This window comes from Silurus meridionalis, chromosome 11 (assembly GCF_014805685.1).
Source record: "Silurus meridionalis isolate SWU-2019-XX chromosome 11, ASM1480568v1, whole genome shotgun sequence".
Lineage (NCBI taxonomy): Eukaryota > Metazoa > Chordata > Actinopteri > Siluriformes > Siluridae > Silurus > Silurus meridionalis.
In genome coordinates, this window is record NC_060894.1 from 17,213,178 (window position 1) to 17,232,100 (window position 18,923).

Genomic DNA, 18,923 nt, shown 5'->3' on the forward strand with positions numbered 1-18,923 from the left:
GTAAATGATTCTGATAATTTAAGTCCTTTTGCATAGCCTATTACATAAACGACTGTTTTATATTTACAAAGGACTATCATATAAAAATAGAATTCCTTATTTATTTATCTTTTAGAAACAAAAGAGCCTAATGTGGTTCATCAAAATATACCTTACTGTATATAACATTTTCTCACATTTTTATATAACATTTTTCTCACATTTTCTTACATTTGACATTTAATATATATATATATATATATATATATATATATATATATATATATATATATATATATATATATATACACCACACACACACACACACACACACACACACACACACACACACACACACATGTGTGTGTGTGTGTGGTTTTCATTGTCAGCATTCCACTTCTTTAAAAGGTTTGAGGTGACCAACATGTTGTTAGAGAATCTCATGTTTTAAAGAATACCATCAGCTTGTCTTTTTTTATTTTTTTATTTTTTCAAAAGGTGTTTCCTAGAGTCCCACAGAGACTCTTTCAGTATGCGCCATAATGAGACTGGCTTTTGGAAAAGAGCTCCTTGAGAAAGTATGCCTGGAGACGGAAAGAATAACGCTTTGTAAAAGAGTAGCTTAATGAAGATCAAAATTTGAACTCGCCGTGCTTGTCATAGTAAAAAAAAAATCAAACCGTATAGTAACCGTTTGCTCAACACCCCCAACTGCAAATGTATGCAGGACCCACATTAATTTTGCAATATGCTATAATGATGTCTTCTAATTCCTGAATGGATGTTTGCCATGTCAAAGTTTTCCAACAGGCTTTTGTTTGAAGTTGACGATCACACAGAGACAGAGATTGCATTACTGTGCTATACCTCATATGAGGCCTGCATTCCTTTAACATGACAACTCATGAATGGCTCTCTGTGAGTCTGGGCTGTACTTCCAATTGCCTTAACCCTGTATTATTAACCCACAGCCACCAACTGACCATGCAGTGGTACAGATGGCCTTTAAAGTGTCTGGTAAATCTTTACAGAAATGTCAGCATAGTTTCCTTCAATGAGACTGGCAGATGTTCACAATCCAAATTAATTAGTTTTGAGTGTTGTTTCCATGATGTATTATTCGACCCATAAACAACGGCTTATAATTGCGCTATTTTGATCGATGCACATTGAAAGAATGTGTATTCTCAGAATACTCTAATTCTCTAACACAGACCACAGAGGGGAACATTTTAAAGTCTACTCTCTACAAACACATAGGATATATATTGCACAGTAAACTTCAAAAGGGACAATGTTCCGCCAATGGACAAAACCATATTAAAGGTCACAGTGTATGTGTGTATATGGAATCTGCAAAAAAACTAAAGCAGTCACTACATATCCGAGATATAGATGCACTAGATGGGTCACCACAACTTAACATATATTCTGCACTGCACAACCGTCTGAGGGGTTGAGTGCCATCTCCTATCAATGAATCGCTCTATAACAGATTAGGAATGAGTGTGGAATCTGACAAGCTCGTTGTTACCTTGTTTTCATCAATACAGACTGAAATTTTTTTTTCCAATGAAATGGATTTCTAAGAAGACCACTGATGGGAATTCAAGGCTAAAGTCTAACTGAACACAGTGGTGGACTAGTTAATGGTCCAAATGCCTGGCTGGATATAATACAACTTAACGCATATTGAGCTGTGCTGCCCTAATGATGCAAAACCTTTCAATGTGAGAAAAAAATGTTTACCTCATGCATCAGATGAAAGAAAAGGGGTGTGTAAGTGGAACTATCCCGTTCCATGGTGCTGTTGATATTCTGAAATCTGATTGGTCAGAAACCCAGGTTTCAATAATAATTAATAAATAAGAATTTGCATGGAGGGCACTGCTAGGCTACAAGCTACAAATGGAAAAATGATAATTTTTGAAAATGGGGATGCTTTCGTTTATTTAACATTAATAGGAGATGTCAAGAAAGTCAGTGCTGTGTTACAGTCTAAGAATTGGAACTGCTGGGTGTCAGAGGAATAAAACACTGTTGTTATGTTATCATCTTGTGATTATAACATCTCTCTGCTTCACAACCAATTATTTTTTCAAATTACAGCACACCCCATTGCGTTTTATTTCTTATGTATTAACTTCATTGTCATTAGCTATCCCCTAGTGAACAGTAAAATAAGATATTTTTCTCATTCCGAATTGGCACGTGCCATTGTGTAAGGAATCATATGGCAAAACCTGGATCTGTTAAGGGATAAGCACCAACAAGTGACCGTCTCGCAGGACCCATTCTGGAACTTGAAATCCAAATGTAAACTGAATTTAACCCCTAAGCTGCCACTATCCAATGTAAATCCTATACCATTCTGGGTTTGTCAGTTATACCACTAGATTGTGTAAAGACCATGATCCTGTACGCACTAAATGTCTGTCAGTTCATTAACTTATCCTGAAATAGACCTTTTTAAACTTTTTTCTTTCTTTCATATGCCATTAAACATGCCACGATCCAGGGTAAAGGCTTGCTTACAAAAGCAAGAAAGGTGCAAAGCTATAAATGATGCTAATGTATACAGTATATCACTTTGAGAAAATAAAAAATATCTATAAATCTGTTCCCATATGAATCATACCTGTAGAACACATTTTAGAAATATATATATAATGCCTTGGAAAAAAAATAAACATAATTATATCATCTTGTTGTAACTGAACATACAAGAACTAACATCAGCAGCATAATGAGTGCCGTAGTGTATTTCTTTTTTTCTTTTTTCAAAAGTATCACTAAGTATTTGTTTTTCTAGAGAGCGTAACATAACAAGCTCTAATGCACCGCTGGGCCACTCGAGAAAATGAGTGAACTCTCTCATCCTTTTGATGAAATTGAAAAAGTAGCTATTTCACATCTGGGCTGATACTGATGTCAATTAGTCACAGTCATCCTCTGCTCCTAATGGGCCTAATTTCTGTAATAACATGGCACGCTGTTTCACTCTAGGACAGCAGTGCTATCGGGAAGAGAACATTTTTTTAAAAGAGCGTGCCTTCGAGCGAAAGATTCTGCAGAGATACAGTCGAGCGTGAGGACAGGTGTATGAAATGGTTTAAATCTTTGATTTTCGTAAAATCAAAGAAATTGCATGACTTGTCATGTGGCTCGTTGTACTACCCTTTCTTTGGGAAAGACACAAATGAAATACATGAATTCTTTACAAAGAAATTGGGTGTTTACCGCAGATAACCTCCTCTACAGAATCATTTTTCCACTTAACAATCTGAATAACTTAGAAGTCTTCATCTCTGTTAAACACTTTTCTCTGGTCTCTGTATGAAGCTAAAATCCAGCAGTGGCTCTGAGTTGAGACAGAGTCCCATATCTTTCCTTTATTAGCTCAGGCAGGGATGGAGCAAAGTCTAAGGGTACAATAGTTTGGCCGGAGGGATGGATGTTGGCTTGAGCTTTGCAGGTGGATGTGCTGCAGCCTGGCAACGCAGACACAGCCACTCTCACTGACACTCTTATTCACTCTCACACACACACACACACACACACACACACACACACACACACACACACACACACTTAACCTTAACCTCAGGAACCTTTTATTATTTTAAATATGAAAGCAGATTACCTTTTAGGGGCAAACCACCTATCCCCACATGGCCAAAATTATCATGGGAACATTTGGCAGAATATAAAAAGAAAAAAAATGACACACATAAACGCATAACCCTCTCCTCCTCATATACTCCCTGCACACCCACACACACTCTATCTCTTTATTTCCCTTACTCTCCTTTTCTCTCTCCCTCTTTTGCTTTTATTTTTTGTTTCCCTGTCTCTTACTCTCACAATCACAGTCTACAAGAATTGGCTCAACACCTGACAGTTGGGGTTCATCGTACAGCAATGCAAACACAAACATACCCATACACACATACACACACGCACATCCATGTATCGACCCAGAGCACAGAAACAGGAAGAAACAGTAAAAGCATACATCTGATCTGCATTCTCAACATTCCAAACCCAATGTACAGATTACAACAGAAGCATGACAATATCAACAGTTGGACAAGGTCATCACTCGGGCACAACCTACCATATGATACAGCACAGCCATTAATGCATTTGGAAGGAAGAGCTATAAACTTGGGATACAGATGCAAAGTGTGTATAAATGTGTATTATTATCAGGATCATATTATCAGGATAAGTTGTCATGACATTCTTCTTGGACGTTCTGAGTGCTTTACTTAGCTATGCGGTTTGGGATGTAGCTGCCTTGAATCTGATTCGGGACACGTCCTATTTGACAGGGGATTATGTGGAATTTAAGTGACCTTACATCTAAGTTGTTGTTTTTTTCCTTGGAATAAATAGGACTGTCATTTCCAATGCATTGAGAAGAAATGCAACAAGTCAGTGATGGTCCTGTCAGTAGATAGATGCTTGTATTGAGCATTTGGGAAACTTTTCGTGCACTATGGAATGCGCGCCCGCACATGAACGCACGCACGCACACGCACACAATCAGGGCGAGAGGATCAATTCCGGACATGTGAATGCGCATCACCTTGGAGTGACACTCCGCTGCCTCTTTGGTTTGTAAGTGCGTCAAACGCGACACGTTCAAGACTCGCGCGTAATGACGAGTCCGTCCTTACAGTTTCTCCGCCAAGACCCTGACGTGACGGGATTGGGAAGTGAGCTTCGGTCATCCCCAAACACGACTCCCCCACCCAACACCCCACCACCCCATCCTTACCTCGTTGTATTAAAGCGATGGCCATTCCGAACAGGACCGCCCAGTACGCAGGACTCTTCATGCTGATTTAGTCTTCGGGCGAAGTAAAAGCGCAATCGCTTGCTATTGTTGTTGTTTTTTTGTTTATTTGTTTATTTACTTTTTAAAAAAAAGCGCCGAAAACCGGACCTGAAATCCTGCTGAGAGTGGAGCGGAGCAGAGCGCAGCGCACAGCGCAAAAAAAAAATCCCAGCTCGCCTCGACTGCGAAAGAGGACGGAGAGGCGCGCGCGCCGTCCAACTCGCTCCGTGATTGGCTGCGGCGCGCGCGCGCGCGAGCCTGCTCTCGTTCGATACGGTCTTCCACGAAATGACAAAGGCGACGCTGTCTAAGAATCCCCCCAGCGCGCACTCGGTGCCAATTCCCTTATTTAACAAACAACTCTTTCGACCTTTAAGCCAGAACCACAACAATTACTGAAAAAAAAGGAAAAATTTTATCGTCTTTTATTGGAAAACCATTTCAGTTCTGTAATTCGGTCAATAATGCTTATTATTGCCAAGCAATTATTATTAATAATTATATTTTAGTATTTGGGGGAAAAATTGCCTTTGACTGTTCCAATCCCACCTTTTCTTTGCCTGTGTGATGTACGAGGGTTTCCTCTGGGTATTTCGTTTTTTTCCACAATCCGAAGACTGATCTGCAAAGCTGATCTGCATTTTAACAATCAATTCCAATTTTCATTTCCAAAAAGGCTGTATGGTGTGAATGGGTGTGTGCAATTGGGATGGGTTGGTACCCTGTCCTTTATGTCCTACCGTACTTAGTTCCCGGGGAAAGACTCGACCAGTGTAAGATAAGCGGTATAGAGAATTGATGATGAATCCACATCGATTGTGATGGGTTGGTACCCTGTCCAGGGTGTCCTACTGTTTTCTGCGCTTGGTCCTCTGGAATAGAATCCTTGTTCTTCTTTGACCCAGTGTAAGATAAGTTGTATAGGAAATGGATGATCAGCGCTTCTTGACCAATCCGAAGACGTGTTGAACGCTGATCGGCATTTTCCCAATCAAATCCAGTTTCTATTTCCAAATTGTCTGTAAAGTGGGAATAATTGTGTGCAATTGTAATGGGTTGGTACCCTGTCCAGGATGTCCTACCGCCTTGGTTCCCTCGGATAGAGTACATGTTCCCCAGTGTAGATAAATGGGTAGGTGGAATAGGCAATTGATGGATGAGTGAATATTATGAATAGTCAAATTATTTATGCAGCAGGAGGTTCTGGTCCACTTTGACTGGATGAGCAGCAAGATGGCTTATTTTTAGTATAATCACACTTGTTTCGCTGCTTGTATCTCTCATGTTCGGCAAGTAATATTCCAATTTTTGCAACGGTCCCACTGAACTGTTTACTACAATAGAGTTCATCATCAATCATGCTCCAATTTTCATGACTGTAAATTTTGATTTAAACTATGAAAGCACACCAAATAAACATTTTTACACAGTGGATTATTGTAAGCTAGCTAGCTGACTTGATGTGATTGTGTGTTAATTTAGCTCTATTTTCATTCTTGGAGCCAAAAAAATGATTTGCCCATGATTTGGCCACCCTGTGTCAGAAATGTCAGTTACTCAGTATTAATTTCTCCTTTATAAAACTCTTGTATGAAAGCAATATCACACTTGCAATCATGCTTTTGCTGTTTACTGTATATTGCTATGGATGTGATAAGCTTTAGTACTTTGTACTGTACTCAGTATCAGTTTTACTGATACAAAGTGATATACACACTCTCTCTAACGCAATTTTGTAGGTGAAGCCTTAAAATAAATCTCTTCAGTAACCACTTTATTCTGTTTAGTGTAACTGTACATGTGGCATCTGTCCCGGTAACTCTTTGTGCATGGCAGAAAATACACCCTGCATGAAACACCAGTTTATCACACAGCACCATGCTCAACTATTCCCCCACTCATTTACACCAAGGGGCAATTTATCAAACCTAATCTATCATTGTTTGGAAGGTGGAAGAAAACCAGATAACCCAGAGGAAACCAATATATCCTTCTGAGCGTAGGCCTAAACTAAGGACTTTGGAAGTACAAGGGATGAATGCCAGCCCCCTAAATTAAATTACGATTAAAATAAAAAGCAACGTTAATTAAGCCTATCTTCCAAATATGTAATATGTTCATAATTGAATGCCTTTGTTATATGACTTATTGCCAAGTCAGTTACTCCACATCCTTATTGTGTTAAAAGGTTCTTCATTAGCACCAGCTGTGGCTGAATGAATGCTTAGGTTCTAAAGAATATTAAGCCAATTAGAGACTCTACTAACAAACAGCTCTCCAGTCATTTAAATGATACAGTGTTTTCAAAATGCTCACTTAACATGTCAGCACAGTGCAACACAAAGGATGCAGCTAATCAGCTGCATTAGTGATGCACACTAATGATTTGCTTTTGAGTCAGGTGAAAATATAGCATGCATGCCTTAAAAATGCACTTTGATTCATTTCTGTTTCTTGTTGCAACAGGAATTCGGTGAAACAGTAAGCCAGAACGAACACCTCAAAAGGATACAAATGTGTAAAAGAACACAAATGGCGTCGGAGTAAAAGAAAGGAGGCTAGCTGTCATTACAAATTGTTGTTTCTTAAGGAATGCAAGAGAATAAACAGACAGACGGAGGGATGGACGGAAAGACAGACAGACAGACAGACAGACAGACAGACAGACAGACAGACAGACAGACAGACAGACAGATAGATAGATAGATAGATAGATAGATAGATAGATAGATAGATAGATGGATAGATGGATAGATGAATAGATAGATAGATGGATGGATGGATGGATGGATGGATAGATAGTAGGATCTAACCGGATTACTTGTGTGAGACTTTGTCAATACAAAATATATGAGGAGGTACAAATGACAAACCCCTGTGACAAACCCCAGCAAAAGCCTCTGAGCATTTTTGAGAAAAATGAAGTATGCATTGATTATTTCGACGATCCTGCTTAACCAAGCACATCAATGCAGGCCATATAGATGATTATATTCATTGACAACTCGTTGACACAAATGCTTTGTCTAAAGTAACGAGTGGTGACTTTAGCAGGCAACTCCAGCAAAGCAGCTCTGTCACTGGGGGGAATCTCTCAGAGGTAGCGAAAGTCATTTGTACTGAAGGCGAGCAGAGCGTTGCATCAGCGCCTGATCGCCAGCTAAATCCTGCAGCCTGATTTTCCTACACTTGAGAATAACTGCAATTATGATTAAAAACTATGTCAGACAATTGAGACAGCCAAATATAGTGGACATATATAGCACTCCTAGGAGCAGCAGCCAGTTCTTTAGTAACATAATTGCTGCTTTAGTGCGTATGCAGCAAGTTGATGACAGTCCGATGAGCTTAGACACTCTGTCTCCTGCTGCTTAAATGAGATTGCATATGTGTTAATGGACTGCGTATGTCTGTTAACAGAGTGCCAAATCGGAACAAAGCAGTACAAGTGTGTCTGAGACACATCGTTTGCTGCTGCTGCGACACAGGGATGCGCTCAAGATTTGTACTGTTTTGCCTGAAAACCATCCTTTCATCAGTGTATAAATATAGATTTAAAACTTTTTATAAGGACTTTCTTGTGCTCATGTTCAATCTGGACATCCTTTCAATGCAAAACATTTTTTCTGTAGATCTGCTTTGTAAAAATGCTATTAAAAGCACTATACAAATATTGAATTGATAGAATTAGGACAGACTCCTGTTGAATCCTAATCTTGGTTAACCATCTGTTAGGAGTCTCGCACCTTCGAGTTTGCTCAAGGTTTTCCAGTTTTAGTTTCTCCCACCTCTCTGAAACATGCCAGTAAGTAGACTGACAACTCTAAATTGTCCATAGGTATGAATGAATGTGATTATCATGTTCGCATGATGTTTTATGATGCACTGCCATGCCATCCAGGGTGTATTCCCACCCTAGTATTCCCAGAATATAGTCTGGACCACAACAATCCTGACTTCTAAGAGCAACCAATCAATTGAATTGAATTTATTTTAATTGAAATACAACTTTTGGCTATTTCAACTTTAAACAATTTAAGTATCTCCTGAAACAAACTTCAATACACACTAAATTATTTAATCTAAGCAAAGTAAAAGCTATCTGTGAAAAAGTATGCTGTGAAAACCCAGAGTTCAGTTGTGGGACACTTGGTGTTCAGAAGGTCACCTTGTTCATTCAGTGATCTGTTAAATCACTTCTGTCACTGCTGACCTGAGCACAGTCCTCCGACACTCTTGAGAGCACTTGCAGGAGTGAGGGCCGCATTACTCAGCAACTTTTTCTTTTTTTTATTACAGAGGTGGTACAATTCGACCAGTCCAATTGTCTGTCAATTGTAAGAGTGAAGGATGCTTAATATTTGGCCATCCAGGTAAAGAAACACCCAGCCACATTTGACTCTGTCAGTCATTGGAATCGGACTGTAAAGCTAGTTTTCGACCACAAGAGTATTTTTATGCATACAAAAATGTAAATATAGATACAGAAAAACAATTATTGTTTTTGCTTTATGTTTGTTTGTATCAATATTTCATAGTAGACCTCTAGTACATTTACTGACTGCTGAATGTAGGGTAATTTTGTATTCATGAGCCATGGACAGAATACAGGATGTGGAGATGTTCTCATTAGCATACCTGAAATTATACTAGATTTCAAGCCATAGAACTACAAAGAGAGAGAGAGAGAGAGAGAGAGAGAGAGAGAGAGAGAAAGGCAGAGACAGAGACTATTTAATAACATCTAATAACATCAAATACATTCAATATTACTCAGTAGGACGGCATTCAAAATCACTGGAGCCCTTTTAATCCACATCTAAATGTGTGTGCCACTTCTATGGGGCTGGTCTGTATGGGAATTATTAAACCTTTTGGTGGAGAACTCAAGAAAAAGTAGACGTATATTCCTGAACCTACCGGGAGATGTGGAACACAGGCTTGGTGCAATTATTCATAAACTCAAAGTGCTAATGTAGGATGAGATTTTTTTATTGACTCTAAGGAAAGAAAAGTGATTATATTGCTTGAGGCAATTTTACAGTCATGTGAAACTCAAAAGAAGTGCATAATGGTGAATACATCTGCTGTCCAGGAAAGACAAAGAAAACGAGAGAAATAAAAAGAAAAGAAAGACAGGCACACAGACAGGCAGACAGACAGACAGACAGACAGATATCATCTCTTGTTATAGTGAGTAATGTTCTCAATTGTCTGCTGCAGTACTCACAAACACAAACCTGGGATCACCACTCTTCCTCCAAGAGTGCTTTGAAATATAAAATTCAACTATCTGTCACTGTGCTATCTAGCATTTGTGATGATTCACTGCTATATTATGTCAGGGGCACACCTGGGAAAAAAAGAATTTTAAATTATCTTCCCTATCTCCTTTTTTTTATTTATTTTTTTATAAAGCTGTTCCACACATGTCAATCTATTGCATCAGCTTACCTGGTCCAAAATTCATCAGAATGCATGTAACAGGATTTATTTCAAGCATGGTTCCTTTGCATTTCATACATATCCCTTTACTAACAGCTTCTCATGAAGCAGTGAAACAGTTACATGTGAAGACGCATCTCGGCTGGTTTAATAATGACAGCTTTACCCACAGACATCATGCTTTATGAATTGCAGCCCCAGATCAGAGAGATTCTTTTCAAAGAAAAATGTCCTGGTTTATGAACTAGCCAACCAACTGGAACTATGAATCACGAAATTAACATAAGAGTAAAAGAAAACTTACAATGGTTCAAAAAAGCTGTTATGCCATACTGTATGAAAGCCAGACTTTTTCCACCTGAGTTCATAAGGAGTCCATGGGCAGGTGAAGTGATGCACAATCAGATTTTTGTGCATTTTTATCCTAGGCATGATATGCTAAAAAGTAAAAACTTCTCAAATCTATTCTCAAGTTTGTAGACATTTGCGTGCAGTGATTCCCAAAAACGTTAAAAGTTACCTTACTTGCACATCCTCAATGAGAAAAAAAAAAAGAGCTTTATTTCCACTGAATATTTTATACTTGTTTGGGCATTTGATGAGTGATGTGAATTCACTCTAGAGAGGCTTGGACATAATTTAAATTTTTTATGTTAAATGAATCTGCAATTTTGAAGTAGGAAAGAGAAATGGCTTGGGTGACATTTCCGACGTTTCTCTCTGTCTGACTCTGCTGACATAATTGGCAGTTATATATTAAGGATATTACAGCAACACCCTCATAGGTCTGCAAGAAACTAAAGTGGGAGGTCAGATTAAAATTCAAGTCACTGCATGAACAGGCAACACAGGGCAGTGCAGTGGCTTTTTGACTGCATTCGACATCAAATAAACAACATATATCACATATTATTACATTTTTTTATCTTGCATTTGATAAGATCTCAACAGTCAAACAGACATACAGTAAATATATTTATATTAAAGCAAGGAAGGTTTAGAATTAGTTGAAGATGTAGAACTCATTTTTTAACACAGGGTTATTCAACTTTATCAGTGAGGTCCACATGCCCATCCAGAGACCATAGGAGAGCCACCTCAGGCACTTTCATATTTGTCATCTTTATCAAAGAGGCATTGTTGTGAAATCAAAAGTTCTAGTTGTTGGTAGTAAAATGTTTTCCACAAAATATCTGCAATACACAGACGACCACAGAAACCACAGCATGACAAATAACAATATTCATTATCATGCTTTGGAAAAAAGAGGGGAATATGTCAAAAATGCTTTCTGAGGAACTGCCAAGAATCTGTTTGAATGTTGAATGCAATAAACATACTTCCTGTCATTAAAAGGACATGGCCATCTTGGGCTGGAACACCCAGCCAGCCATTTTGATTAAGAGATTCATTCAGAAAGAGTCTGTTAGATTTGGTTCAAAGACTTCCAAAGTAATTTTCCATGTGAATGATACAAGAGTTCATACAGTGATATCAGAGATGCACTGGCACGACAGCAGTGAGTAATGCTAAAGCCCAAAGCTGCATTATAAGGCAATAAAATGGGTGTTAAATCCAAAAGACATAAAGAATCCCAGCCATATTATAGGCTAATTATTTCAAACCAAGTGGGCAAATCTGAATCAGTGCATCTGTGCTGTTATATTCCTAATTTTTTTATGGCATTCACATGTCATTACCTCTCCATCCATCTGCTCTGATTATTTACATCCATTACACCTAAAATACAGCATTTTACTTTGCATAGAGAACTTTCTGAGCAGTGTTTATATTATTGTAATCCTGTAGCGCCCTCTGCAGGAAACAGAAGGTAAAACCAGGAACCTTTAGCAAAAAAGGTTTGTATATTCGAAATGTTCCTTCAAGTAAACCCCGATTTGTGCTTCTATACTTGGTATAGTTGCTGGTGTCCAACAGGCTGTTTTGCATATTGCAGTAATAGCTGATTTCCTGGGATTTTACTTGCAGCCACTATGGTTTACACAGAATTGTGTGAAAAGCAAAAAAACATCAACCAGTGCCTTTTCAAAGTTACTTTACAATGTCAGTCAAGTGGTCAGAAGTTAATGCCAGAACAGGAAGACTACAAAACCATATCAGAATCCATAAACTGGGCAACTGAATGAAAAAAAAACATATCATGCTGATTTCATCTGCCTGGGTTTGAAATGTGGTATGTTCTGAGATGCTTTTCCGATCTAAAAAATGCGCATTTGAAATACTGTGGATGTTTTATTAGATTAAATCAGTCTGGCCGTTGTCCTCTGACCTCTTTATCTACAACCTTTTTTTTTAATCTTGGCTCCAAAACTGTCATTCTCTAGGTGTAGGTGTTTTTTTGTATTTTTTGGCCCATTCTGTATAATCTCATGAGACTGTTGTTTGCGAGAAACATTGTCTGAATTATTTAGTTCTGGCACTGACCATGCCATTGCAGTCACTTTTTTTTGTATGACATTAACATTTCCAAAAACCATGACCTGTATCTGCAGAAATGTATTCATCTTGATGACAGTCATATGATTAAATGATTGAATAATGACATGAAAAAGCAGATGTAGAGGTGTTCCTAATAAAGAAGCTATTAAGTTCATATGCAGATGAGTTATAGCTGTTTTGCTAAAGGCTACTGAAATTCAGTGGGCACGCCATGGATTATTAACACTATGGATTATTATGGTATGTCATTGTTATTATGAATCAGTCTTAAAGAGTAATAGTGTTAATATGTTCAGCAAAGATAATATTCTCACTAAAACTTATATTAATATGTATGGTCTCTTTTATTAAAACCTTTTAATTAATTTATAAACTGCTGAAGAGGTTAAACAAATCATTCTTACATACAGTACCAGTCAAAAGACGTGACACACCTTCTGTGTTTTTTTTTTTTTTTACCATTGTACATTAATACTGAAGACATCCAAACTATGAAAGAACATGTATGGAATTTTGTAGTAAACAATTTTTTCTTTTAAACAAACCAGAATATATTTTAGATTTTAGATTGTCCAAAGTCGCTCCATTTAGCTTTGATGACAGCTTGGAAAACTCCTGGCATTCACTCATTATATACATAAGGTACCTGGAATGTTTTTCAATTTAAATGTGTGCCTTGTCAAGAGTTCATTTGTGACATTTCTTGCCTTCTTAATGTGCCTTAGACCATCAGTTGTCAGTTGTCAGGAATAGGTGAGTCAGTAGTCCCATTAGGTCTACTACTACTGTACAAATCGACATTATGGCAAGAAACTTAGTTAAGTAAAAAGAAAACAGAGTCCATCATTATTTAAGAAATGAATGTCAGACAATCCGAAAAATCTCAGAACCTCAGATGTATTCCCAAGTGCAGTCACCAAACTCACACATGTCCCAGGAAATGGATGACCAAGAGCTACCTATGCTGCACAGCATAAGTTTGTTACTATAATCAGCCCAAGAAAATGTCAATTTACATAAATGCTTCTCTGACATATTCACAGACATATTCAACATCCACTGTTTAGAGGAGATTGCATAAGTCAAGCCTTCATGGTCAAATTGTGGAAAAGAAACCATTAATTCAACAGACAGAAGATACTTGTTTGGACCAAGGAACACAAGGAATCCTCATTAGATCAGTGGAAAACTGTCCTTTCTCTAAAGAGTCCAAATGTAAGATTTTGTCGTTCTAACCACCATGCCTTTTTAGACATACAGTACAGTGGTGAAAGGATGTTTTCATTAGCCAGTGACTGCAAAAACACCTCTAGGTTATGTAAGAGTTATTTGTCTAAGAAGTAGAGTGATGGAGTGCTGCCTGAAATCCACTATCACCTGACAGAAATCCAGTTGTGATGGTTTAGGATGAGTTGGACCACAGAGTGAAAGAGAAGCAGCTAACAAGCACTCAACACCTCTAGGAGCTCTACAAGATTGTTAGCAAACTATTCCAGGTGACTACCTCATTAGAAGGACTGAGAGAAGGCCAAGAGCTTTCATCAATGCAAATGGTGACTACTCTGAATTGAAAATATAAAATAAATTTGAATTTACTACATAATTCCATACATGTTCTTTTATAGTTTAGATGCATCAGTATAAATGTGCAATGTTGCTAATAATAAAATAGAAAAATTCTACTAAAGGAGGAAAGTGTGTCCAAGCTTTTGACTGGTACTGTATATCGGTACATATACACTTACAGTACGGTATGCTACACTGCACATCCTGACAATGGACCGTGTAGTAATCTTATTGCAATTACCTTTCTGTCATGCCCATATTAAAAAGTAGATGGGATAAATAGCATGTAATGTAAAGACAAGTGTAATGTTCAAACTGAGAACTGCACAGACAATATACATTTGTGCCTTTTGTCCCCACTGTATTTGAATCTAACAAGACTATAGTAGTTAGCATTAGTTACACTCATTAACTAATCAAATCACATTCCCAGTAAAGTGTGAAAAAGCCATGGAAATAATGACTTTCATATTTCAAAGAATTTCTAGGGATTAAGTTAAAAAGGTGGAGGTGGCAGTGGGGTTAACCTCATCCCCCATTCTAATCTTCATTCTTCATAACTATTTAATACTGTATAATTTTTATAAGCACAAGAAATGTAGAGTTTGCTGCTTTTGGTGAAACCATTTTGCAGATGTAGGAAAAGCAGGAAAAATAAAAAAATGCCAGCTCAGCTGTTAAGTTTTAGGTGCTTGTGAGCAAGTGAACGAGTTGAAAAATCAGGGCTGCCAGTTTCCCTCCTGAGTACAGCGCTTAATCCTCAATTTCTTCACATATGATTGGATTGGATTCTCACCGCCATGGATCTGCCAAACAAATAATGCTCATGTAAGCATCACCAATCACAGTTTCTTCACTCACTTCTGCAAACACTGTGATAATTGCACTGGCTTCCATTCTGGCCAGTGGTAGACGATGTGCCCAAACCATGTTGAAGTTAAATTGAGTAACCTGAGTTAAATACAGTAGGTACATTTTTCTCTAGTAAAAGTCAAAGTGCTCCCTTTAAACTTTCACTTGAGTACAAGTTCAAAAGTATTCAAATCTTACGTATTTAAAAAAATTCTAATTTACGTAAACTGAGTTGATTAAGCAAGATTATTATGACAAAAATAATAATAGGAACATTACAGCCATATTAAATACTTAAATTTGTACGTACATTCGTAGTTTATGTGAAAAAACTATAATTTACTCTTAGCACACCAATCTATTAATAGAATGGTATCAATTAATCAACCATTAATTGATATCTATTAAAATTATCATTAACCCAAAACCTTCTTTTCAACTACTTAAAATAAAATCGCTTACAATATATAAGGCCACGGATGTTGTGACAAGTTAGGGTCAGTATATTCTTTCATCATTAAGTACTCTTAAAATGTTCTGCTTGCTGTTGAAGTGATGTAAAACAGTATGTTTGTGCTAAGTAGATACCACCAGGCTGAATTAAAAACAAGTTAAAAACATAGCGTGTGCTCTAACCTGATTGGTTGCTTGCTGCAAGCTTGACCAGTTAAGTTTTTTATCAACTTGTAAATAAAAAGGAACGACTGATTTGACAAAATGTAGTTGAGAAAATGTAGACTTTGAAAAGTACAGATATGTGAAAAAGCTACTTAAGTACAGTAATGAATTACATTCACACTGTTAGCACTTTATTTTAGTAACCCTTCATAAAAACAGGTATACTGTTTATTCTGCGTATAGTTGGCTGTCTGAATACTTGTAAAATACTCAGATATCAGTTGTGGCAATAATGAAAAGAAGACATCAAAAAGAACATCAAAAAGTATCACATTTTTCTAGAGAGTGCAACGATACTCAGGCTGGGTGGATTACATTTAAAATAAGCACAAACTGCAATGAAGTGCCATGCATAAAAGGTATAGTTGAGTATGACACAGTAAAACAAGAATGCAGAGAAAGCATGAAAGAGCACTTTAGTTCTGGGAGCACTTAGCCCTGATCTTTTCCCTGCTAGGTCACTCTCAACCAATATACTGTAAGAAGAGCTAATAAAATTCTCCACGATGACATGATAGCTTAATATTAAGTAAGTTATTCACTTCCCTATCAAAAATCAGTAGTGTAACCAAATATATGTACTCGTACACATACTCAGTCTTCTATTACTGCTAGTAATATTTCTAATATTTCAGTGCCTGTCAAATGATTTTAAAGAGTCAAATGATTGTGCCTTTTGTTTATATTCAACAAACTAGGTAATTTAACAGTAAGATGACCAACTTTATTTTATCAAACAAATATATAAAAGCACAGATGTTAAACTTTTGTCAAAACTTTAATTGAAAAATCCTCCTTCAGCATGAATAACAGCTTTACACACTCTTGGCATTCAGACCGTTCATTTGGATATTTCTTTCTGTACTTCCATGATCCAGTTCATCCCACTTTAATATGATTTAGATGCAGTGACTGGACAGGCCATTGCATCATAGATAACACTCCAGCCATCTGTGTGTTCTCTAAAATAATGCTTATAGAGCTTGGACGTATGCTTCGGGTGATTGTCTTGTTGTATGGTGAAGTTGTTTTCAATTAGTTGTGGTTCAGATGAAACTGCATGGTGTTACATTATGCACAGTACTGTATAATCAGAGTATACAGTAGGTTTAGTGGTCAGCACTATTTTTGTATTTTGTCTTAAGTGTATCTGTCCCACATTGTCTTGTATTGTTTGTCTGCACTGTTTTTTGTCTGCACTGTTTGCACTCGATGCACTTTTTATGTTGTGTGTTGTAGCTCTGTGTTGTTTAGTGTAGCACCAGGGTTCTGGAGGAGCGTTGTCTCATTTTCACTGTGAACTGTGTACCACTGTGTATGGTAGAAATGACAATAAAAGCTTTTTGACTTGACTTGGAATGTTAGCCATGTTGGTATAGGATTCCATTTACCCAAAATAAGTCTCCAACCTTCCCTACTGCAAAACAACCCCAAACCATTAAGCCTAACCATTCTCGTTTGGCAGCAGGTGTGAGGCAGTCTGCTACCAGACCTCTCTCGAGTACTCCACCCAACATAAGTTCTTTTATTAAGCCAACAATGTTAAATTTGGACTCATCTGTCAACAGAACTTTATTCCAGTAATTCACTGTCTAGTTCTCATGTGTTTTACCTCTGAACGATTTTGATGCATAAACAAAAGGATCGTGCATGTCTCTCAATAACAATAATTAACTAGTTTTTTTCAAACTTTGTGTACATTGTTCCAGTGTACACCGAGTAACTTCAACTCGACTTTCTAATGATAATTCGGTAACTTAAAACGTTTACTTGTGAACCATAAGTCAGTTATTTTACTTTCTGTAATCTATATTATGTGAGATCAGAATTACAGACGTCCTCCTCTTACAAATTCCACTACTCGTACTTCCACACTAAATACAGAAACCTGTTGTTCATCAAAATTCATAGTTTAACGCACACTTCGAAGCATGTTTTTCAAATAATAACCATTTATTACATTTTATTTATGTATGTATATTATCTAGTACTCTAGAGAGGTTGGATTAATTGCACAACAGACAATGAATTGTTTTCAAGCGCCGAAAAGAGCATTAAGGTAATAAGGGTGAGAATGATGAGCTGAATATAAACTCCCAGGGTGCTGGACACTGGTGCCAAACTATTTGGTAGAATCAGTAAAGTGTGCTGCACGGACACTTTAAAGTGTTTGAGAGGCGTCCTGCCGAGACCATTACTCAGCGGCAGTGTGGTGTCTTTCAGGGCGAGAGAAAAACAGCAAGAGAAAAGGGTAAGAAAAACAGCAAGACAGAAGGATAAGTGTTGCAATGAGAGAAATGTTGAATTTTCTAATCATCCTATATAACGAGAACTATAGAGGTGGGATTATATAATTGTAATGCAGAATACCTCAAACAATGAACAAGAGTTAATTTCATGATAGAGAATTATTATAGAATTCTCTAGAGCTCTCTTAATATTGATCTAAAATAGCACAAACGTTTCATGCCTCAAATATTTTCAAATATTATTCTCAGTTTCCTGTCTGAGCAGTTACCATAGTTACCTGTCTGACTGACCAAACAAAAAATTCATTTCATTTTGGAAATTCATCTCAGAAATAATTAAACCAAAATTTCTTTCATTGAACTCCTGGGTTATTCTGTTATAACTGAATAGGTACCAAATGTTCTAGAAAGACCTTGTGACCTTGTGAAGAGATTTGAATCTTTTTATGAAAGATAGGTTTTATTTAAAAAAAAGATCAGAAAGGAACAAGGGCAAAAACTTTTACTGAGTGTATGTGTTGTGGTTTTGCATGTTACCAGCTCAGACCATTAGACCATATGGCTCCAGTCCTCAACAGGATGAAAGCAAGAGGAACAAATCTGTAGTGATTACCTCATATATCTTTTCTTGCCAAACAGTTTTTTCAAAGCACCTGCCGCTGCTCCCCATGATCATCTCTCTGTCTCCCTTCAGATTCTGCCCATTAATTCCAGATTAACTGTGGGAGCTACAGGGTTGAGCTCTTTTGGCCCCATTCTTAATGCCTACAGGAAGATTTGCAGAATGCAGAGTGATCTAGCATTAGTGTCGAAAAGAGAAGGAAGGAATAAGCATGGGTGGGTGGTTGGGG

General features: G+C 37.4%; 1 protein-coding gene across 1 annotated transcript in view; it reads right to left on the minus strand.

The window, feature by feature from the left end:
* ntm (neurotrimin) overlaps positions 1–4,994 on the minus strand; it is a 395,280-nt gene extending 390,286 nt beyond the window's left edge. The window contains exon 1 of the mRNA XM_046861584.1: positions 4,763–4,994. Coding sequence (XP_046717540.1) covers positions 4,763–4,823 — 61 coding nt within the window. The 5' untranslated portion in view covers positions 4,824–4,994. The remainder of the gene's footprint in view (positions 1–4,762) is intronic.
* Positions 4,995–18,923: the final 13,929 nt, after the last annotated feature.